Source organism: Liolophura sinensis, chromosome 8 (genome assembly GCF_032854445.1).
Source record: "Liolophura sinensis isolate JHLJ2023 chromosome 8, CUHK_Ljap_v2, whole genome shotgun sequence".
NCBI lineage: Eukaryota > Metazoa > Mollusca > Polyplacophora > Chitonida > Chitonidae > Liolophura > Liolophura sinensis.
In genome coordinates, this window is record NC_088302.1 from 31,245,203 (window position 1) to 31,269,141 (window position 23,939).

The 23,939-nt window shown below is 40.6% G+C and overlaps 2 protein-coding genes across 2 annotated transcripts in view; both read right to left on the bottom strand.

Moving 5' to 3' along the window:
* Positions 1-1,392: 1,392 nt before the first annotated feature.
* Positions 1,393-11,292, bottom strand: LOC135473806 (tenascin-like). The gene is made up of 8 exons (XM_064753706.1): positions 11,073-11,292; positions 10,520-10,584; positions 7,239-7,382; positions 6,473-6,805; positions 5,536-5,580; positions 4,840-4,983; positions 4,157-4,501; positions 1,393-2,372 (listed from the first exon to the last, which is right to left on the bottom strand). The coding sequence occupies exons 2-8, from the start codon at positions 10,578-10,580 to the stop codon at positions 2,116-2,118; spliced, it is 1,329 nt and encodes a 442-aa protein (XP_064609776.1). The 5' UTR covers positions 10,581-10,584; positions 11,073-11,292; the 3' UTR covers positions 1,393-2,115.
* Positions 11,293-18,236: 6,944 nt separating this feature from the next.
* The window catches only part of LOC135473109 (centrosomal protein of 135 kDa-like), a 28,763-nt gene continuing 23,060 nt past the window's right edge, over positions 18,237-23,939 (bottom strand). The window contains exons 20-26 of the mRNA XM_064752928.1: positions 23,584-23,694; positions 22,515-22,700; positions 22,166-22,375; positions 20,764-20,966; positions 19,920-20,024; positions 19,245-19,337; positions 18,237-18,435 (exon numbers count right to left, since the gene is read on the bottom strand). Of these exons, the coding sequence (XP_064608998.1) occupies positions 18,321-18,435; positions 19,245-19,337; positions 19,920-20,024; positions 20,764-20,966; positions 22,166-22,375; positions 22,515-22,700; positions 23,584-23,694 (1,023 nt within the window). The 3' untranslated portion in view covers positions 18,237-18,320. The remainder of the gene's footprint in view (positions 18,436-19,244; positions 19,338-19,919; positions 20,025-20,763; positions 20,967-22,165; positions 22,376-22,514; positions 22,701-23,583; positions 23,695-23,939) is intronic.

Below are 23,939 nucleotides of genomic sequence, written 5' to 3' on the forward strand. Positions count from 1 at the left end.
AGACAACTGGGGCCGATTGTTCAAAAGTGTATTAATAGTTAAACCTTAATACCAACCAGCCTTTGCTTGAAACAAACCTAATGGCACTTTAGTCTTATACGTGTCTTAACACTGATACACTTGTCGAACAACTGGGTCCTTGTCTTTAGCGAACGTTTGCCTGCACACACAGCCATTAAAGGGTGGTCGATCTCTTATTGTCACTAAGGCCCCCACGATCAGTGAGAGCGAAGGTATCTAGAGATTCCCTGCCCCTAGACGAAATAGAACCCGTAGGCCTGCCTCGTTCTTCACAGTCTTTAGAATCCATAGTAAAGTGCACAAATAGTAAAGCACTCATATTTTGAGAGATAACTGAAGCAGCAAAATTAAGAATATAAGAAAGTTACTTAAGGCGCATGCTTGTCGTGACAGTTCTGTCGTGGTAATTCAACAATAAACACCAAACCTTTACCAGCGTCTTGCTACATGCTGTAATTTAGCCATGATGTCAGTAGTATCTCAGGTAACCTATCAGAATCGAGTAGTAAAACTGTGTGGGCGTGGTTTGTGCCTTATCGATAGAGCTTTGGGTTGTACCATCCCTATGATAAGGCAACTAGTCGTGTGGGGAAACGGGGATTAGTTTCATTTTTTATTTCTCTGTGAACCGCAATCGAACACCATGTGGGATTACGACACTGTTCAAAGTTAACGCCCCACCCTGTCACAGTATACTGATATCGAACCGACATGGCTCGTTCCCTGAGCAGAAAACACCATGGTGACCTAAAAAAACAGAACTTAAAAAAGGTGTGGTTCCAGTTGCAGTTTAAATAATATCAGACGAACTCAAAGTATAAAATCCAGGCGGATTCGGACTCCTCACGTGCCCATACTTCACCCAAGTCCAACCCCATCATCACCGTTATGGAAAAGTTTTATTCTTTATGGAAACCGATTACATTACTCGCCATCTCGCTTCCTCGGCCATATCAAAGTATTGTGTATGTACGCGGGTGTTGTACGGATAAAACTGTCACACGTGCAAGCGTTGACGAGTGTGTCCATGTTCGTCTATATATACATGCACGCGCGTGTAAAAAAAAATCTCGCGCAAACGTTAGTGACGGTGAGAAGGCGAGTGGACGCTATTTTATTGTGCTTAGCTATGTAGTCCATCTATAGAACCATTTTTAGGTGTAAGTTTAGATAATTATATAGATTGTGGTGTGTCGGGGTTGTATTTTGTAGGTTAGAGTTGTCGTCGTTGCATGATATTGTCTCCACAGTTACTACTGGATCATGCCAGATAAATATGACAAATGATTTACTTTAAATAATTTGATATATATATATATATATATATATATATATATATATATATATATATATATATATATATATATATATATATATATATATAAACTTCACAAACTGTTGACTTAAGAACATGTGTATATTCAATGCACGTGCTGGAAAATCCTGTCCTATCCGACAATTAGCCTTTCTACACAGTTACGCACTAAATAACAACCCAAAGTTCTAGAACTCTAGAACTGCAACCTAAACTGCACCAGTTTTTCACTAAAGAGCGTCACTTTCCGCATTAAGCACCAAGTGTTCGCGAGAGAGGAACAAATTATCCTTGCATCTCGTGTCATTTAATTCTAATTTGATCACGCTATGTATCTACACTGACAGTAGGGTCTAAGGAGACAGGTGGTTTGCGTGCTAGCGCAGCACAATAACCCAGGAGCCTCTCACCAATGCGGTCGATGTGAGTTCAAGTCCAGTTCATGTTTGCTTCCTCTCCAGTTGTTCGTAGGAAGGCCTTCCAGTAACCTGCGCATGGTAGTGGGTTTCCCTTGGGCTCTGCTCGATTTCCTCTCACCATAATGTTGGCCACCGTCGTTTAGTAAAACACCATTCAAACAAATAAATACATGTATTGTTAATAAATGAAATAAAATGAAATCAAATACTCGAAGACGTAGATAAATTAATAGCAACTGGCTTATTGGGTTCACAATTGGGGCTTGCTTTCTATACAAGGCAGCAGCTAGGTCACGTATCTATAATCCAGTCAGTACTGCGAAGCTTGTGTCACCAAAATGTGATACATGTTCTGGTTGTCTAGCTGACTCTAACTTCGCGGACCTCTTCACTCCAGTTGTCATCGTCCGTGACAGGCATCAGCTGACTGCATCTTCGTAGTTTATCGCGGTGACTTTTCCACTGTTTCACCCAGTCCCAGTCCTGTCTGGGAGGATCTGGCGTCATATTGATCAGCCTTTGTTTGAACCAGTCTCGCCAGAAAACTTCCTCCTGTTTCCAGTTTTGACACTGTTCAAGAGCTCTTTGTCTTTCACATTCCTTCGGACCGACATCTTCTACAAAAAATATAATTACACCAAACGTGAATTAAATGATTTGACTCATTTATTATTAGACTGGTATTTTACGCCGTATTCAAGAATATTTCACTTATACGACGGCGAGCGGGATATGGTGAGAGGAAACCAGACAAAGCCTATAAAAACCATGGCCATCCGCTTGCTTGCGACCATTTGTGCGACCGGGAAGAAAAACACTAAATGGGATATATATATAAAACCTTATGTCCAGATACCGTCCATAAGTGGTGGACGATGCACTCCTGTATCGTCATGACATGTGTTGCCAATAACTCCCAAAGATCGTTGGTTTACTCCGAGTAATCCCCCCCCCTCCCCCACCACCATATAAAACTTACCGCCATCATCTATGCAAAAAATTCTTGAGTATGAATGGATCCAACATGTGTCTTCTCACGACAAATATCTGGTTGACCTATTTGCAACAATACTGCTTATGACGGGTCAATTGCACGTTCTGGACTGACAGTTCTAAAAGGTCTGTTTCGTTAAACAACAACGAAATAAATAAATTAATCCTGTATAACTTCCGTATTGTCACTCATTTGGTATTGAAAAATGGTTTTGAGTGATGTTATATGGTTCGACTACTGCTGACAAAGAAGGGCAATGGGACAGGAGGGCAATGGGACAGGAGGACAATGGGACAGGAGGACAATGGGACAGGAGGGCAATTGGACAGGAGGACAATCGAACAGAAGAGCGATGGGACAGGAGGGTAATCGGACAGAAGGGCAATGGGACAGGAGGGCAAAGGGACAGGAGGACAATGGGGCAGAAGGGCAATTGGACAGGAGGGCAATCGGACAGAAGAGCAATGGGACAGGAGGGCAATGGGACAGAAGGGCAATGGGACAGGAGGGCAATGGGACAGGATGGCAATGGGACAGAAGGGCAATCGGACAGGAGGGCAATCGGACAAAAGTGTAATCGGACAGAAGAGCAATCGGCAGGTTTGCAGATGTTATGTATTTGACCATACTGTTCCCGGAGTTGGAGCGGCCAATCTGATAAACACAGTCTACCCTCTTTCAGTCAACCTGTCATATCCTCATCTTAACAGTACTGACCCTATCTACCACAGGAACCGTTCATGGTATCGAATGCTGCAACTAAGCTTACCCAACTCACCATGCTCTTAACTCCAATGGTTGTTGGCAGTTTCGCGAAATGTCTGCAAAACAGGAGTTATCGACCCTGGATTTGAAGTAAACAGGCTATGTGACAGAACAGAGACATGTTTTTTAAGGAATACTTGCAAAGGGAGTATGGTGAGTTTGATATGTGATTTTACTTTTTCTTTCCTTCTACTTACTCTATGTGCAAACGAATACATAGAAACTGTAGAGGTAGGAATGATGGTGCGCATGAGCGCTTGAAACTATGAGCGGGTGCATTGTGACGGTGCGACCTTGTTAGGTTGGAACCAGTGGGATTTGGGACATAGAGAAATTCACGTTGTTAATTTAGTTAAATTTAAATGTATATGTGTTTAGGATTTATGACGTCACTTTCGTTAAAGAAACTTCACTCTCGCGATAAGGTCTTACACGAATTTTAATTCCCTGATTTGGCCTTACATAAATATGGCTTTACATGAATTTGGCTTTACATGAATTTTAATTTCGTGATCTGGCCTTACATAAATTTGCTTTACATAAATTTTGCCGTACATAGGTTTTACTCCCATGATTTGGTCTTATATGAATTTCGCCGTACATGAATTTCTTGCCTAACCTCAGACCACAAGTGTATCTTACCAAGCTGATACTCGTGTAGGCGGCAGGGGGAGGGGTTGTTCACGTCTCGGGCCCTCTCTTCATTACTGGCCTCCCTGGTTCCGTATTGACACACACACGTCCCATCCATGATCGAGTCACACGTCGTCCACTTGTCCTCACAAATGATCCTCGTTTGACCGACATGGCCACAGGCTTCCCCAAACAGAGCGTACTGCAGTCTGGGTTCTGGGACAGGTTTACAGCGTCCGTTTGGGGTGGGGGAGAAGCCGACATCACAGGTACACACACCAGACACACAGGCTGTGGTCACACCTTGACCATGACACACGCTCTCTTCTCCGCATACGTCGCCCAGGCTAGCAACTACAACATTCAGAATATCGATCTTGGTGGCGAAAAAGATACTAATCCAATGTTTAGTAGTTATCTGGATCTAACGATTCAACATCATTGACAGACTGGGCAGAAATACAGGGTTTTGTCGCCTTGTCAGTCATGGTGGAATGTGTGCAGTTAGCTGTAGCGCAGGTTGACGCCACTTTTAATAGTCACACTCGTCGTCATTCAATTGATAAAGTGTTAAGTACGACGTTAAACCCAAGGACCCAGAATCACACCTTGTATCGCGAAAAGTATCGCACATTATATAAAAACTGGAGAAAGATTCATCTATAGCATCACGTAAATTGGCAAACACCCACCTGGTTTACAGTCCATGCCATTGTTGGTAGGATAATAGCCGTCGATACATACACAGACAGTACCGTCACAACCTCGAGCAAGACAGTCGGCAAAGGCTGGGCAGTTGTTATAGCTGACACATACTTCTCCTATAGCTGCTGATACTGTGAGGAAGACGAAAAGGTGATATAAACAGCCAAGGGTTAAGGATATGTTTTAATCTTTCTTCCTACTTTGTACGTGGGAAGGTCTTGCAGCAATCCGCGGATGGTCGTGGGTTACCCCCAGGCTCTGCCCGGTTTCCACCCACCATAATGCTGGTCGTCGTCGTATAAGTGAAATATTCTTGAGTACGGCGTAAAACACCAACCAATAAATAAATAAATAATGATAAAGCCTTCCTACTTAATTGTATTGGATTTCGAAAGGCTGTTTGATACAATGGCGTTTTATTAAATTAATTCTAATTAGGAAAGGGATGTAATATACATGTATGTTATATATAATATATAATAAGGCATGGAGAATATAAGAATTCTCCACTTATGTTCTCCACTCAAAAATATTTCATGCCATTCCTAAACATATAGATGACTATTGATTTCATAAGTCATTTGGCAAACTGCAAATGGGTCCTTAAAACTGAACAACAGAACAGCAACACGGAATAACAAATATCTTGTCACTTCTGTTTTATGCGAAATCTGTCTACTTACCTGGCAGTTTTGGTTCTAGGCAGATAAGGTCTTCCACAATTGAACCTGCAGTCGAATAACGAGATTATTTTATCCAGTCGAAGATACCCACATATAGACTAATGGAAGACACTCACCACCCCAACAAACATCGTCTTTTAAATCCGTTACCCGAGAGATGACAGATAGCAATTTCGTCGATCTAACGAATTAATCCGTTCCTGATAACGAAATAATCCGTAACCGGGAATGGACTAATCCGTCAGATCAACTGAAATGCACTCCTGTATCCCCCTCAGGCAACGAATTTAAAGGAATATTTTCGGAAGGTATGGTTTCAATCGCATGTTTTGTTAAACGTTGTTTTGCGACTTGCCCTTGAGATTATTGAACTCACACGTCCATTTTGGTTGATGGCTGATGTATGAATGCGTGTTTTGACGCCTAGACTTCATTAATAAACGGGACAGAGTTGCCAGAAGTTAACTATAGTGCTGTGCTGCCTCACGTAAGGATCGTGCTTAAGATACGATACAAAAGGCTACAGCCTAGATTAAAATCAGAGCAGCAACGACATTCTGGTAGTTGGCATATGGCCTCTTGTTAGTTTTCACAGTTTTATGTAGTCGATGCATGTTCTTAACGCGAATAAACATTAATCTTGGCATCGAAATAAGCATTCCATAAATGATGTTCCAAGTCAGTGATTCTAAGGCAAGTCGCCAAAACAATATTCAACACAAAGCACTAAGAAACTAAGGAAATTTAAGCTGATTCATGGCAGGGAAGTAGAAAAACAGTTTTCGGAAAGACTCTTGGAATGTCTACCAAGGTAATCACTTCTGGATCCAAAATTGGCAATATTTTTACTTCGAGTAGTAAAGACATGCATAAAAAAAATAAAGTAAATACATAAATGAGTCAATAAATAAAGTAGTAAATAATAAATCAACCGTACCCAGACTAAAGTTCTGAGGCCTACACCCGTGGTCCGAGAAGGGCTCTGCTAGCAGTTCCTCAGGGGTAGCTGGCCTAAGCCCCGGGTCACACACACAGCGTGACAGGGCGGGGTCACAGGATTGCTCCGCCTTTCTCTGACACAAGGTATCCTCGTCACATGGCTCACCCAACAAAGCGAATCGTACCCCGAAGGCGGGTTTGATCTTACAGCGAAGGTTATCCTCAGTGGGAACGTAGGAAGACCGACACTCGCAGCGTCCTGAGACACAGACGGCAAGCTTATCTCGACACAAGACCGTTACACCGTCACATGCTCGACTAAGCTCTGCCGCTAGGAGTGAAAAAGGATTTCATTGGCTGATTGGTAATACCTAATTTGTACTTTACAAAAAGTCACCATTTTCAACTTATATAGTATACACTAAATACAACCAAGAGTGTTTTATGGAGCTCGACTTAATTTGCTCACTATAAAGGTGAATTGTCAATCGATTACATGTTTCTTGAACGTGGTGTGGTCTTAGGTCCTGCCCATGTGGCATTTTTTTATGACGTCGTTGACGATCAGCGGAATGAACCAGGTCACAACGGCTTCACGACTATTCAAAGGGAAAAGAAACCCTGACCTATAAGCAAATCATAAACTCCAGTACGTAACCAAAACCATCATCATATGTTTACTTTAAAAACTTTCATTTTTAAGTTAAAAACTTTTTGTAGTCTGAATATACAAAAAAAAAAAAAGCAAAAATCTCTAAGTTTACCTTTGAAGCATCCGGTAAGGTCATTGGCTGGCACATAGCCATCTGAACAAAGACACACATCTCCATCACAACCCTGGGGTCCGCATGCGCTGTTAAGGGGACACTCTGTGCTGTTCATACATTTGTCCATCACCAATAAACACTCTGAGCGCAAAAAAAAAAACAACAAAAAAAAAAAAAACAGAAGGTAGATAGACCATCTTTGATATTGTCAACAATCTTTGAACGTTTTTTAATTTATTTTATTTAAATGGGGTTTAACATTGTATCCTCGAGAATTTTTCATTATAACTGTCACAACTATGGCGGTCAGTGACATGGATGGACGAAACTGGAGTGGCCGGAGTAAAACTCCTGCCTTTGGCAAGTGACTGAGCCGCTTCACCACATGTACAGAGGAACGGAATTGTTATACTGGTGCAAGGCAAGACAAACAGGAAAACATATGAAATATATGGATTATCCAAAGTCAGAAGTTAGGATTGAACCAATGCCTCGGGAGTCATAGCGGGACCTCTACGTGGCTCAGTTGGTTAGCGCGCTAGCGCAGCGTAATGACCGAGAAGCCATTCATCAATGCGGTCGCTGTGAGTTCAAGTTCATCTCATGCTGGCTTCCTCTCCGGCCTTACGTGAGAAAGTTTTCCAGTAACCTGCGGATGGTTGTAGGGTTCCCCCGGGCGCTGCCCGGTTTCCTCCCACCATAATGCTGGCCGCCGACGTATAATTGAAATATTCTTGAGTACGGTGTAATACACCAATCAAATAAATAAATTTCACTTGCATGACTAGTATGATGGCAGCATTTTGGTGGTAGGAAACCAGCATGAGCTGGACTTGAACTCACAGCGAACGCAATGGTGAGAGGCTCATGGGTCATTGGACTGTTTTAAGGCTAACTGCTGAACCACTGTAGCCCCTTCATTGCGACTCACACAAGCATCTTAATTCCTCGGCCACGAACAGCAGTTTCGTAACGATTAGTGATATTTTATAATTCAGGTTTTATTGACGGAAAGTCTATTATAAACTTAATAAAATTATTTCTGGTGTTCCGGCCGATCTCTTGAAATGATCGTAAACGATGTGATAAACTGTACCGAAAGTATTTTCATTTATGGTTTGTTAGAAATATTTAAACGCCATAAAAATAAAATTAAAGCAAGGTAAAAATACGGTGACCTTTTCGGGCCACATTTTCTCAGAAGAATTTCCCTATTTTCCCATTTTGAGAGAAGTTATTTTCTATAAAACCATCCCTAATGAGCTTCATGAGGATCACAGTAATAAGTTTTAATGGAATTTCTAATATTTTGCGCTCTAAAAAACCTTTGGAAAATATGGCTTCAAAGCTCACCTTAGAAAATAATTGTTTTTGTGGAATTTCTTGGCAAAAAAAAAAAAAACAACAACAAAAAAATATTTGATGTCACATATTTCTGGACGTAGTTCTCTGTTGCCTTTCACCTGAAGAATTTTGCCTTTACATACACTTTGAACAAAATAATGTTTATCTCCTTTAGCGAATCCCCCTGACTGGTTTTATATGGGATCACCAGAAATGCAATAATAAAGAGAAGTATGACACGCTTTATGATTCTCCATCTACACACTCTAATGCACACATTGGCTGGGGCATATAGTCACGGAAACAGTCGACAGACGATTGCGCCGCGATGACTTCCGGTAAACTTAAGCTCTAAGGCATACCCTCAACCATATCGGCGATTCTAGTGTAACGAAAACGAGGCAAACTTTCCACTAAAGAGAATATTCATACCGCGCTTTTCCGCTGAACATGCACCAGTTGTTCCGCGATCTATTTTGACAACTGCGTGTGAGCTGTTTTTATTTTGATAACATTTTGGATTATACACTATTTAACACAATGTCTTCAGTTAACACAGTTGTCTAATGAAGCAAAGTCGATTCAGTGGGTGAACTAACGGAGTACAGAAATGGGAGCTGTAACATAGTGGCTTACTTCTCTTCATTTATATACTTCTGATAATACTTTCGCAACAGTACATCTAAATTTCAGCCAAAAAAAAAAATAAAAAAATAAAAAAATAAAAATATAAATCAATGTAGTAGAAGTATTTATAGAATTTCCTATTGTGATCAGTGGTTGCAATTTGTACAATGGTCTAAATCATTTACCGTTAGCGCTTTCATTCAGTTTCATGCATTTACTCATCCAGAGCTAAGGCCAGTTCCGTTCACCCATAAACCTGACCTCCGTGTTATTGGTCAAACGTTACACGTCAATCACATGAATAAATCCTTGTAATGTTATTATGTTGGCAGGGTGACTATACTGGCGGTGTAACTCAAGCCTGAGCCCAGTTCTTCAAAAGTGTATTAGCAGATAAGCCCTGTATTAACTTTAGTCTGGACTAAACTGCCATTAGTTTTGTATTAGGCTTAGACTGGCTTAGCTTTTTGAACACTTTTGAACAACTGATCCCTGGTTCTCATACACGCAACGGATAGCCACCGATTCTATGAGAATCAAGTTTATCCCGGGGTTTTACTATCTGGTGCTGTCACTATTCTGGCCATGTAACTACCCTGTCGGCATGTAACCATTTTGGTGAAGTAAGTATCTTGGTGGTGTAACTATCATGGCGATATCACTATTCTCTCGATGTAGTCAAGTCACATGTAAAGTATGTTTAATTATGCTTTTGGTGTAATTATCGTGGCGATGTAAAAATCCTCTCGGTGTAGTTACACCTGGTGGTGTAGCACTCCTGCGGTGTAAGTGTCCTGGTGGTGTAACTATCCTGGCAATGTAACTATTCTGCTGATGTAACTGTCCTGGTGGTGTGACAATCCTGGTGATGTAATCATCCTGGTGGTGTAACTATCCTGGCCATGTAACTATTCTGGTAATGTAACTATCTTGGTGGTGTAACCATCCTGGTGGTGTAACTATCCTGGTGGTGTAACTATCCTGGTGATGTCATTATCCTGGTGGTGTAACAATCCTCTCAGTGTAACTATCCTGTTGGTTTTACACGCATAAGGGATGACGATGTTTATGTACACTTCGGGAATTTAGCTTGACTCGTCGCTACATTGGTGAAGGAAAACATTCAAAGCTGTAATCAGAAAGGACATACACGTAAAATGCCAGGAGTAGGTATTTTTGCGTCTGATTTTGATATTTACCATTGTGATAGACTAGTGTTATTCCCACCGTCGTCAACACCATTAATGTGTTTACATACATGTAAAATGACAGGAGTAGTTGTTTTTGCGTCTGATTTTGATATTTACCATTGTGATAGAGTAGTGTTATTCCCACCGTCGTCAACACCATCAATGTCCTCCATTCCATCGGCCTTATAAATCAAAAAATAGGATAGGGATTAAAAGAAACTTAAACAAATAGAGAAATGGAAGTGCGTAATACAATAATAATGTAAAATGGCGCTCACAACTAACCTTCATACAGTGGACTAAAGGTTCCTGTGAATCGTGGATAATCATTATCAGGATAACTCATGCATGACTAAATAAAGTTGTCGTCGCATTTTGAGCAATATCGTATTCATTCCCCAAGACGAATAATAGAAACAACCGAAGCAGCCTCACCCCAACCTCAAGCCACGCCCCCATCCCCTTTCTCTCTTATAAACAAAGGACGCTCACACAAAGAGAAGTTTGCATCTAATGAATTATGGGACTCGACCGTATGAGGTAAGACATTACGTAGGTCATATATAATAACTCATGGTAAGCAAGACATTTTATGCACAGCTAAACCCTTCATCTCCACCACCGCCTCCACCACCCCTTCCCCAATATTAACCAGACATGCCATACCTACCTTTATTTGAGTCAAATTCTCACAGGACCTTTCACAAACATAATCTAGCAATCTCACTCGGGTGTTTCGATCACGCGCTTGTCGACGCAACACATTCCTTGTGCTATATAAGCAATTATTTTTGCTTGCACTTACTCCGGATGCACGTCTACTTTGTCACGTCATACGTATTTGGCTTACGAAAGGTTTGGCGTTGATTTTGATTCATGAACGCACTCGTGCTTTTCTCCCGGTGACCCGACCTGTATGGGAGCTAAACAAGCACCGAGGGTTTAAGGCACAGAAACTGTTAGACGCGCCTATTTGACTTCATTATTTATCAAATGTTATTTGATATGAGCTTAGATCGCATGAATAGTATAGAGATAGAGAAAACCTGACATGCTTTGGTGAATTTTGGGCGTTGTCTTTTTTGGCGTTCTTTAACCTTTGTTCTGGTATCGGTATACGCAGTGCTCTGTAAGTTCGTGGGTAATTTATACCTAAGCACTTGTTATCCTTAAAATGTTCTTTCATATAATGTTCTTTTTCGTATATTTAAAATTGAACGAAGCAGAAATCTTTTCCTCTTTTATTTCCTTCTTGGAGATAAATTTTCAGTCCTACCCTTTTTTTAGCTTCTTTCAAATATAGTCAAGACACTCAGCTCTGACTTTCTATGCAGAGCCTATGTATAGAAAACACATTTTTCTTTTTATCTCTTGCTCAGATTGTTGGTCCCACAGAAGTTTTAATATGCACAACAGTTAGACTCTAAACTTACGAAGAAAGGACGGGAAATTGTTGGCTAAGTCAGGTTTTGAAATGTTTCATAAAAGATAAGAAATCTGGCTACACAGCTGTGCATAGAAACAGTCACGCCCAATCTTGTTGAGGCAAACAAGGTATCTGGGAGCACAACACTGTATGGTGGGCGTGAAGATATAGCCAAACATGTATGGAGGCTCTAACTAGACGCATACTAGTTCGCTGTGATCCTTAATCTGGCTTGGTGACATATCCTCAAAATATAAAGGAACATCGACACACAAAGAATCATGCATTTAGAGACCTGTTCTCCAAGATAGCTTTCATCCACCAGTATACCTGTCTTGCGTCGATTTCCAAGCCCTCTTCCCTCGTACCTCTCCTCCCATGTATCTGTACACGCTTGTCAAGTGTCTCCAAAATGGGGTTACATACGCATGGAGAAAATTATCAATAGTTTGAAACTTGAAAGCCTTTCTTGGCTGCATATTTTAATAATAGGAATAGGGAAACCTCACCAAGTACAAATATCTCAGCAATAGGGGAATGAAATATGGCTATTTTCCAGTCGGATCCTACTTCTATATAAAAGTTGTATGTATCGGGGGGCCTCCGTGATTCAGTCGCTTAGCGCGCTAGCGTAGCGTAATGACCCAGGAGCCTCTCAACAATGCGGTCGCTCTGAGTTCATCCTTTCCGGCCATAGTGGGAAGGTCTGCCAGTAAATTACCATTTAAATTACTGCCAGTAAATTACCATTTACCCCGGGCTCTGCCCGGTTTCCTCCCACCATAATGCTGGCCGCCGTTATTGAAGTGAAATATTCTTGAGTACGGCGTAAAATTTATTTATTTATTTATTTGATTGGTGTTTTACGCCGTACTCAAGAATATTTCACTTATACGACGGCGGCCGGCATTATGGTGGAAACCGGCCAGAGCCCGGGGGAAACCCACGACCATCCGCAGGTTGCTGTCAGACCTTCCCACGTACGACCGGAGAGGAAGCCAGCATGAGCTGGACTTGAACTCACAGCGACCGCGTTGGTGAGAGACTCCTGGGTCATTAAGCTGCGCTAGCGCGCTAACCAACTGAGCCACGGAGGCCCCTACGGCGTAAAACACCAATCAAATAAATAAATAAATAAATGTATCGGTCTTGCAGGATTGTAGGCCAACGTTCATTCAATTGTTGGCATTTTTTTTTGTTTTCTGATCACTGGTCCAAATCGTATAACTATATAAAAGAGCTGAAGATACGTCTGGAGACTACTTTATAGTTAGAACCATGTGTGAGGCAACATGTACATTATCCACTTCATAAGTAGTAAGGAGTTGTTCTCGTCATCTATCCAACCCGCATCCAACATGATCTGTGTGATCCAAAACTACTTTGGTTGGTTTGGCCAATTTCCGAACTTTACTGTATCAAAAAATAGTTTTATCAGTGTACAGAATAATACCTTCAGAATATGCTTGCATAGAGGCCTTTGCAAACATGCGAAAAGGTTGAAGAATTACAGCATATACTGTGGAGCTTTAGTGCATGCACTGTTTCTGTTTGACTTATTCCGGCGTCTTTTAAAAGCCTTCTGAACTCCTCTCCAGGTCATATAAAAGTCCACTAGAACTGGTTTCTATGGACACATTTGACCGAGAAATAACAATGGGCAAGGAAAGTTATAAGGACAACTCTGGATCGGGTTACTAATAGTTATCAGTAGTTATCACACGTTATTGGGAGGAGATATACAGCTGTTCTGGAAATATCGAAATCCTTCATCCTCTTCTTGTAAAAGTTGAGGCATGAGCAGTTAGTAAATTCATCCCATAGGCGATTTCATTAACGTCATATATTCCACTATTTTTACATACACGATGACGGCCAGATTTATGTTAGGAGAAAAGTGACCGGGTAAAACCCCGACCTTTGTCAAGTTACTGACAAACTTTCGTACAGATATGAACGCCATATATTGGTAGGAGTTTTACGCAAATTGCAACACGAGCTGTCGTCGACGGCTTATTTTCACCAAGGCGGGAAAATGTACAAACTCCCTGTCCAAGGCCGGGATCGAACCCGCACATCCATTGTCCTTGCGATTGAAAGACATGTGGCTTGAAACTCTTGGCCACGAACCGCTACCTAGATTATATGAATTTGATAATAATAAACAAACATGATGGAAAAGTAAAGTGGCAAGGAAAATATCGTCTTCAGTATATACCTGCATTTAAATCTTTTACCACCCAATTCATTCATTCAGTTCAGTCAACCGGTTAAAACTTGGTGGTGTGTTTTCCACTTTTGAATTCCTGGTGACGCCCGTGTAATAGCCGTACAGGTATCAGGCAAATCAACTACACACACGCACTTATCAATAATGTTCCACACTGTCTCGTAACCATTCAGACCCTAAATATTCTTTGTGTGAAAATTTGTGATGAACCGATGCAGCATTCACCTTCACACCGTAATCACTGTTCTGTTTTTTTCTCTTCATGTTACCTCATTTTTTTTCACATACATACATCTCAGAAATTCCCGGGTTCTTATGGTGGGATATGACCCCCCATAGTCTAGGCTTTGTGACAACGTTTATCATTGACGTCGTTACATAAAGACCAATGTCAGCCTTAACCTACTTCGTTTTTCCGACCCATCGACGCACAATGGCCATATAATACGTAAATGGGACAGCTTCGTAGCACAAATGGATCTATGTTGTGTCACGCCTTATAAGCTCTCGTGTATGGCTATTTTATCTTTTTGACAATGGTGTTGCTGCATACAAGCACTTATGCGGGAAATGGATACAACATATTTATTTATTTATCTGATTGGTGTTTTACGCCGTACTCAAGAATATTTCACTTATACGACGGCGGCCAGCATTATGGTGGGCGGAAACCGGGAAGAGCCCGGGGGAAACCCACGACCATCCGCAGGTTGTTGGCAGACCTTCCCACTTACGGCCGGAGAGGAAGCCAGCATGAGCTGGACTTGAACTCACAGCCACCGTATTGGTGAGAGGCTCCTTGGTCATTACGCTGCGCTAGCGCGCTAACCGACTGAGGCACGGAGTCCCCCGGGATACAACATACCGGTACATGGATACAACATACCGGTTCATGGATACAACATACCGGTACACGGATACAACATACCGGTACATGGATACAACACATCGGTTCATAGGTACAACATACTGGTACATGGATACAACACACCGGTACATGGATACAATATACTGGTACATGGATACAACACACCGGTTCATGGATACAACACACCTGTACATGGATACAACACACCGGTACATGGATACAACACACCGGTTCATGGATACAACATACCGGTACATGGATACAACACACCGGTACATAGATACAACGCACCGGTACATGGATACAACATACCGGTACATGGATACAACATACCGGTACATGGATACAACATAACGGTACATGGATACAACACACCGCGGTACATGGATACAACATACCGGTACATGGATACAACATAACGGTACATGGATACAACACACCGCGGTACATGGATACAACATACCGGTACATGATACGACGAACTGCTGGAAATGTATCTAACTAAAGCTGCTACATGGCTACTTGCTTTAACAAAACGAATTAAAGGTGGATAAGAAGTGTGTGGATTACATCTGTATAGCAGGTTTTGTAATCGTTGATTGGCTGATTTTTCCTCTTTCCGGGCGTAATATGGATTTGTACATATCCATAGCTTTGTAGTTATGTCATAGCTGCCTGAGCCAATCATCAGCACTGTGGTCACGTGAGCAGGCTATGAGAGGCGTAAGCAAAGCGAATTTAACCAAGGCAATATTGCCCTCTAAGACTTTACCACAAGATGAAATATAAAGCTTTTAGGTAAACTCTTTCTGGGAAAGTAATCAGAGTGTGTCTGATCTTCAAAGATGATGGTTTCAATGCCCTTTTAATAAAGATAAAAGGGGCCTCCTTGGTCGACGTGGTTAGCGTACCAGCGCTGAGCAAAGACCCGGGGGCTTCTCACCAAGGCGTTCGCTGTGGGTTCAAGTCCAGCTAATGCTGGCTTCCTCTGTTAGCACCCTGCGGATGGTCGTGGGTTTAACACGGACTTAGTCAGGTTTCCTCTAGCCATAATGATGACCGCCGTATAAGTGAAACATTCTTCAGTACGGCGTAAAACACGAAAACTTTATCTGCAAAAATCAGCATTTCGCCCATTTAGTTCCACATTATTTATCACCTCTATGAAAAGTGTAAATTCTTCGCCAGATGAAAATTAATTAAAGTTGAAATATTGAGTTATTATGGCTCATCTGGAGTCTCAGACAGGTACAAACAGAAGTGGTTAATTGCAATGTGGCCTTTCGTATTTACGATGGGCGTGACGGCATATTTCCCGTGTACACAAGAGGCTTCCCAGATGCCCCAAAACACATCATTATCTGATGTTACGCTGCAATGCCGTTTAATTGCCTTATGATCACTATATGAACAACGACGTATTGCAAAAAAGAACAGATGTGCACAACGCTTAGAACGACTAGTTCAAGGCGTGCAATACCCCCCCCCCCCCCCCCCCATTACTGGTGCTTAACAAAACCTACATGAACTGTATGTTCGCTAGACGTCAATGAATGCGTTAGTGACGTTTGGCGGAAGAAAGCTTTCCGATCTTCTTGCGTATTTAACAACGTTGAATGGACGTTAGTTAGTATTAAACGACGTTTGAATACGCCCAAATGAAATGTTCCCTTTTAGAAAGTCAAGCAAGGAAGCGAGTGGAGTGTTAGGGCAAGGATTTAGTTCATCATTTTTCTGCTAGCTTACCCAACCCCATACTCTAAAAAATTCCCCTTATACGATAGCGGCAAGTCTTATTGCTGAAGGAAACCGACGTGATTAACCCATCGATCTTCCACAAAATAACTGGCGAACACTCTCACGTGTGACATACGTCATACTGTTAGAAAGCAACAGGTCTGCTGTAACCTTCCTGCAAAATCACACAAGATCGCAAGAGCTTCATGGAAAGCCACCCTCGGACACTAATTGTCACCCAGGACATTAAGAGTAAACGCCAGGATGAGCGTTATTTGTTTGGTGTTAAAAAACCCTTCTCAGAGTAGGGTCTAATTACACGTACTGTGGATGACTGCACATGAATGCTTGGGTTTTTACGTCGTGTTTAACAATTATTCAGTCATATCATAGGTGCGTGGCAGACCGAGGAGACAATGTCATCAAAATGCTGCCAACACTGGCACCCCACTCTGTCCCATTATACTGACACCAGGCTAACCAGTCCTGTTTCCTTGCTCTAACCTCTCAGTGCTGAGCACCAAGCGAGGCAGCAACAAGTTCCGTTTAATGTCTTTGTCTACCATTAAGTAGACTCCGTCGCATGAGTGAATGAGCAAGAAGTAACCTAGGACAACAAGTTCAAGGTTATGAATAAGGCTTTTACTTTTCACAACATCATTGTCACTTGTTACACTCTACAGAGATCTACTGTACAAAACTACTTACAAAATATACACCAATATAGAGTGGCAAGGAAAAAACTAGAAGCCAGAAGATCTTCCTTACGTAGCAATACTGGTTCAGGGCGAAAGTTTTGTTCAGATCCATAGCAATACTGGTGCATTCTCTACAACACAACACACACGGATCTGTTCAGCACCAAGAAATATACAGTTATTCACAAAAACAGACACTATTGTGATGGATGACAACTGTAGTCTTTAAGGCAATAATAATAAAGATTCCACTTCTTTAAATAGGATTTGATATTCTTGGATTTAAACGAACAGTAAAGAAATAAATAGCTAATAGTCTTACCAATATAATTTATATATAATAAATACAATTCAAAATGTTACACAATAAATATAAATTGGACGGAATTGAACATTGTTAAATGACGACCTTTTTACCTCACTTCACTAGCTTCAGCATTCTGACATACTATAATTGTAAGTATGAGAAATATGTAATTTTCCCCAAACCCATACCATCATTAATTTTCTGTCTTTTTACTGAAGAAAAAAAAAAAAAAGAATTTATGCCAAATACTATAATATTCACCCTAAAAATACAATTAAAATACAAAACTGAAAAAAATTTAAGACTAAGAATGGTACACTTCGTCAATTAGTAAAAAAATAATTTTCTAATTCTAATCCCATTTTATGTACTGTCCGCAAACAAGTGGCAGGAATAATGATTACTGTAGTTGGGAAAACATTAAGAATATTTTTGTGTGGAGCAAAACGCTAAAAGCACATTAATGTGCTGAGCCTCAATGCTAATAAAATGCTCATGGCTTTGTGTACCATTCATATTAATAACAATAATAATAATAATAATACACGGTTAACCTGAAATTGGGTACTAAATAGGCATGTATATTGGTTAAAACTGGGCATGGAAGATGTATCACAGTAAGCTTAGCGTCACATCAATCGACTGAGGTAGGTCACAAGGCATCCTGGCTCTGGCTCTGGTCTCTGTCCTCGTGTAGGCCCAGGGAACGCTCCACTGATCGCCGGTGAGATGCGGTGCTTGTGTACGAGGTCTCAGTGGTTCTGTACCTGTGGGCACATCAACATAAGGATCACAGTAACAGTACAGCGACAATGACAATGGTTCTGGGTTCTCGTTCATAGAACATAGTCATAAAGTGGGACACACTGGTTGACTGGTTGGTAGATGAAATACAAAATTCTAGGTTCCAGCTGCAGCATTAAGTCCTATTTAAGTGCACACAGGCTCTATTCTAACTTTTTATTTAACTTGTAACATAAATAATTCTGATTGGTCTCCTTCATACCTATAATTTCATGGTATTTTGGTACAAAATAATCGCCGTACTGATGTACATTCTCAGACACAGAGGGGTGACTGGCTGGTGAAAAACCATGTAAATTTTCATGTGATTTAATGTACAGTCAATCGTGTATGACTTCACATGATTTTTCGCCAACTTTACAGTACAGCACGGTGATAAGTTGCTGAGAAACGCCATAAAATGATAGCCAAGTTACTACACCTCACAGAATTTTCACCCCACTATTAATGAAAAGATAGTAACCAGATTCAGGAAGAATTCACACTAATAATTTTCACATGTTGGCAAACAAGATTCATGAATGTGACCCGCTTACTGACAAAGCGGATGCGTAATTCACAATGGTTAGACCATGAAATCTGGACCGAAGAAAGACACATTTCGAACAATTTTCGTACCAATATTCCCCGTCTTTTATTGCTTTTAGGTCTGAGATTTCTGTGCTCCTGTGATGAAGAATACACGTATATGTACATATATTCACAGACCATAAAAATATTTGTCTATTATTCGTAAAGAATAAATGAAAACTGAAGTTACAGCTGCACTGACCTTGCTGGACTCCTGGATGACCTTGAGAGCCTCAGACTGCTGTCATTCAGTGAGGACATGCCCTGACGGTGGAGATCTTGCAAGGCTCTCTCTCTGCAACATAAGAGGGGTCCCTTTAGACACTGAAGAATTCTTTAATAACTACCCAACAAAATGGTAAAGGGCATAGAAGCAGAACCTTTCTGAAACTAAAAGTTAAGTTTTGGATTTTCTATCTGTGGCCCCCTTCAGAAAAATATAACTCATCAGTATCAGAAGTCTGCAGTTTGGGGAACACTGGAACTAAATCTAGCATCTGTAACTAGGCAAATAACTTAGTGAGGCTTAAAAGTAACAAAGGTATGCTGGTGAAAACACTAAAATGAAGTGTGCATATATTTCAGATTATTGATCATTGAACACTGTCCAGGAAAATATATTGTTTTTTAATAAAATTTTTCTGATTAAATTATTTTTAAACCATCAGATTCAAGGATGGTCTATTGGGACCAAATGCATTTCACTTGGGTGAAGAAAATGCTAAAAAAAAAACAGAAACAAAAACAAAAAAAAAAAAGCATCAACTATTTTCCTGGTTGATGGTTGATGGTCTTTCATTTGACATATATTTCAACATACACTTGTATGTTCAAAAAATGAGAATGAGATGTTCTATAGTGAGGTAGGGTATCTTACTTCTCATAGCGCTCGTTGGTGAGTTGTCTGCGTGTCCTCTCCAGATCTGCCTCCAGCTCCACCAGTCTCGTCCTCAGAGACGCAATCTCACGGTGCTGACTTTGTCTGCAATGCACAAACAGCTAGGCTAAATATGTGTCACTGTTTCAAACGCATTTATTCATCTTGAAATGAAATTAAAACACAACTCAGACAGTGGAATAAGTATGTTTAGAGACCAAAACGAAAAAAACAACAGCAAAACAAAACAAAAACAAAAACACACACTGCTGTGTTGTGCATGAACATCATCAACATATATCAGAAATAAACAACATATTTACATACTTAACATAACAACATACTTATTTGTTCAGGATAGTAAATTTACTTAAGGTTGTGAATATGTATTGTTTCATCACAAAAATAGTTCTCCAAAAAAAAAAACAAAAAAACACAAAAAAAAAAACAAAAAAAAAATCCAACAAAATACCCCCAAAAACCAACCAAACCATGCTCAAGTTTTTGTACTATTAAAGGTTCTTATAGCACAACTATGATTCTTTAATTTCATGATAATTTAATTTTATGATCAATACTGAAGATCAAGAAACTTGCACTTTAGCACTAAAATCTTTGCTATAGTATCAGAAAAATCTAAGTCTAAACTTACACCTCTCTCTACATGACATTCACATATCAGCCTATCAATTATTTTTGCTGCTGTTCAAATGAATATATCCCACAACGATTCAGTCAGGTCTTGATTAACTATCTGGGTCACAAGAATTACCTCCCTTTATAGGCTGGCAGCAGAACCCAGTTTTACACACAAGGCTATGTGACAAGCTAAAATGGCACTCACAGCTTGCTCTCATTGAGTGAGAGCTTGTCCTTAACGAGCTGTGACTCAGCGCTCTTTTCCTGGGCACTCAGCTGACTCTGGAACTCCTTCTCGCGGGTATTGGCCAGGAGATCCTCTAGGTTCTTGATGGAACTCCTCTCGCTTGACAGCTGGGTTTTGCAAAGGGTTGCCTCCTGTTTTAGATCCTCCAAGGCATTCTGGAGCTGGAAACAACAACAACAGACAGAACTATACTTGCCAATTGAGACAATTTACACATGTATCCCATCCTTAATAAGCAAAAGTTGTACATCAAACAAGCAGGTTTGGGTATATGTCCAAATGGGACTGAAATATTGCTGATGTAGCAGGAAAAAGTAGCACCTGTTCTTTTTTAATTTTGTATCCAAACAATGTGACATACTAATAATAAACTACACTGTACATGGCACTTGTAATTCATTTGTACTGATGCCTGACTTATTTTTAACCTCTTCCATAAAGTAACTTCAAGTTCCATTGCTTCTGCAATTTTAAGTTTATAGCTTTTGGTTGCCTGATTTGATTCTTTTGGAAGTCTTCATTCCCATGATTTGATTGGTTTTATTATGTGATATGTTTATCCCGAATACATGACAGAAGGGAGAACTGTGGGTGGAGGAAACATCAGGGCATGTTCCAGGTGTTGGAACTGAACGTGCAACTTCACTGGTCACATTCACACAGAACTCAAGGCATTTCACAAATGGCACAATTTCTTAACAGTGATCCTCTTTACAGGATACACACATTTCCATGTTTAAAAAAACAACAACATTTTTTAAAACTCAAATCAACAGACATGCAATGATCACTTCCAAAATCAATTCGTCTGATAGCTGTGACAAGAAGCTCTATACATGTAACTGTATAAACTCCATCTGTTTTTTTTTTATTGACATCTTGTCTTTCGACAGATTTTTGACATCTTATCTTTCAACATGGGCTTGGTGGACAGACTTTTGACATCTTATCTTTCAAAATGGGCTTGGTGGACAGACTTTTGACATCTTTCAACATGGGCTTGGTGGACAGATTTTTGACAACCTATCTTTCAACACAGACTGGGTGGACACATTTTTGACATCCTGTCTCCAAACATGGGTCTTGTGGACAAAGCTTTGACATCCTATCTCTTAGCATAGGCTGGGTGGACACATGTCTGACATCCTATCTTTTAATATGGACTCCAAATTTTTGACATATTCTGTGGATCTTTCAACATGCTGAAATCACTTAACCATTGGCCTGAGAGTAAGACGACACTGACTTTTAGTGAATCTACTATATTTTCTACATATAAATATACGAAGAGCTTGATAGCTCGAAAGTATGGTGAGAGAATATTAGTTTTTTGCTAACCTAGTTCCATCCCCTTTCTCACCTGTTCCTTGTCCAGCATGCTGGCTGTCAACTGCCTCTGTAGGCTCTCCTTGTTAGCCTCCAGGCGAGTGCACAGGTCTCGCACTGCAGCCAGATCCTGTAACATGCTCTGCTTCTCATCCTCCGCATGCCTCAGGGAGTCCTCCAGCTGTGAAACATTTCTCGTTAACTGAGACAGCTGGACATCATAGCTGTGGCAGGATTGTGACATCTGAAATCCAGACAGGGTACCATGTAGCACATATCACTGGTCAGTTGGCATCTGATGTCCCAACAGGCTACGAGCAGACAGCACTAGACAAAAACTTTCACTTCAAATACTGAATGACTTTTCCACCCTAGACACTTACACTGGTCAGCTCGCTGTTCTGTGCATCCACTTTTTCCCGAAGTCGGCGGATCTCTGAATCTTTGGACATTAGTTCCATCTTCAGTGTTGAGCCCTCAGACTCAAGCGCGTGTGACGTGGTCTGGTACAGCTCGGCCTCCTGGGACAGCTGGCGATACTGCTCCAGTAAATCGGATCTCTCTTGCTCCTAAAATTTGAGATGAATGTTTATGACTTTTCACTTCGGCACTACTGCAGCTGTATTGTGGTAATTGAAATTTGGGTATACCAGGAAATTGGTCATAACCTACACATCTTAATCTTGCCAACTTAAAAGTTAGTAGTAATACTAAAAGCCTTGTAAAAGGAGTAGATCTTTAATGCCAGCCTCAGGCTGGAGTTGAGGGTAAACTGCAACCCCATTAATTTTAACCAAAATTGTTGTCAATAGACTTTTAGTGTTATTGTTTAGGATTGGACAAGTTTTGTTCATGTTGAAGTCATTTATTAAATATACAGTTACCATAAATGTTTGTAATATTATATGGAGAATGTTTTGTGCTTATCTCCCTTTGTTTTGAAAACGTTGTGGCATCACTGGTGATCCCTGTCACTCATGTTCAAAAATTGTGACAGTTTTTGTTACCTTGCTGACAGTCAAGTGAATGAATCAGAGCTACTTCCAGAATGTCAGGCCGTTCAAAAATCCAAGGGGAGCAAGTCATGGCAGTTTTACCGATTTATAGAATGTCCCAAATGTGGCCAAACAAAAGCTACACATTGGTATGATTACACATCCTAGTTTATACCTTCCTGGACTTAACCCATAGATTTTGTGAAAGTACCTGTGGGAACACAGTTCGGAAAATTTTAATGCAAAGCTGCATATTTTCCGAAAAACAGTCAGTGTGCCAAGGATTTTAAAGACAGTACTACACAGTAACTGGTACATAACTAGTTCACAACTATCTTGAGTAAAAACTTGTAATTGCATAGGTAAATTACCCAAAACAGCATTAACCTTCACTACTCCCATTATACCTTACCCTCAGTGTTCAAAAATAAAGCATGTATTCAGACTGGAGATTTACCTTTGATGACAGGAGTTCTTCAGTGGCCTTGACCTCTCTGATGTAATCGTTCACCTGTTGTTTCAGTAGCTCTTTCTGATCCAAAGCATCCTGCAGCTCCTCATTCACTTTCTGATTTAACATGGAAACGACAAATGTCAGAATTTATGACGCACCACTGTCACAATGCTGGTGCAATGACCACAACATAGACAATACAAAACTTCTTTCTACGGCATGGTAAGAACCTCAATAGATGCCATGCTACCAAGAAATAACATTTGTTGGTTGTTTTGGGTTTAATATGTTTTGTTTCATATCATGATGATGTCTCTTTGCCACTGGCCAGTATATATGTTTACCACACTACAAATCTT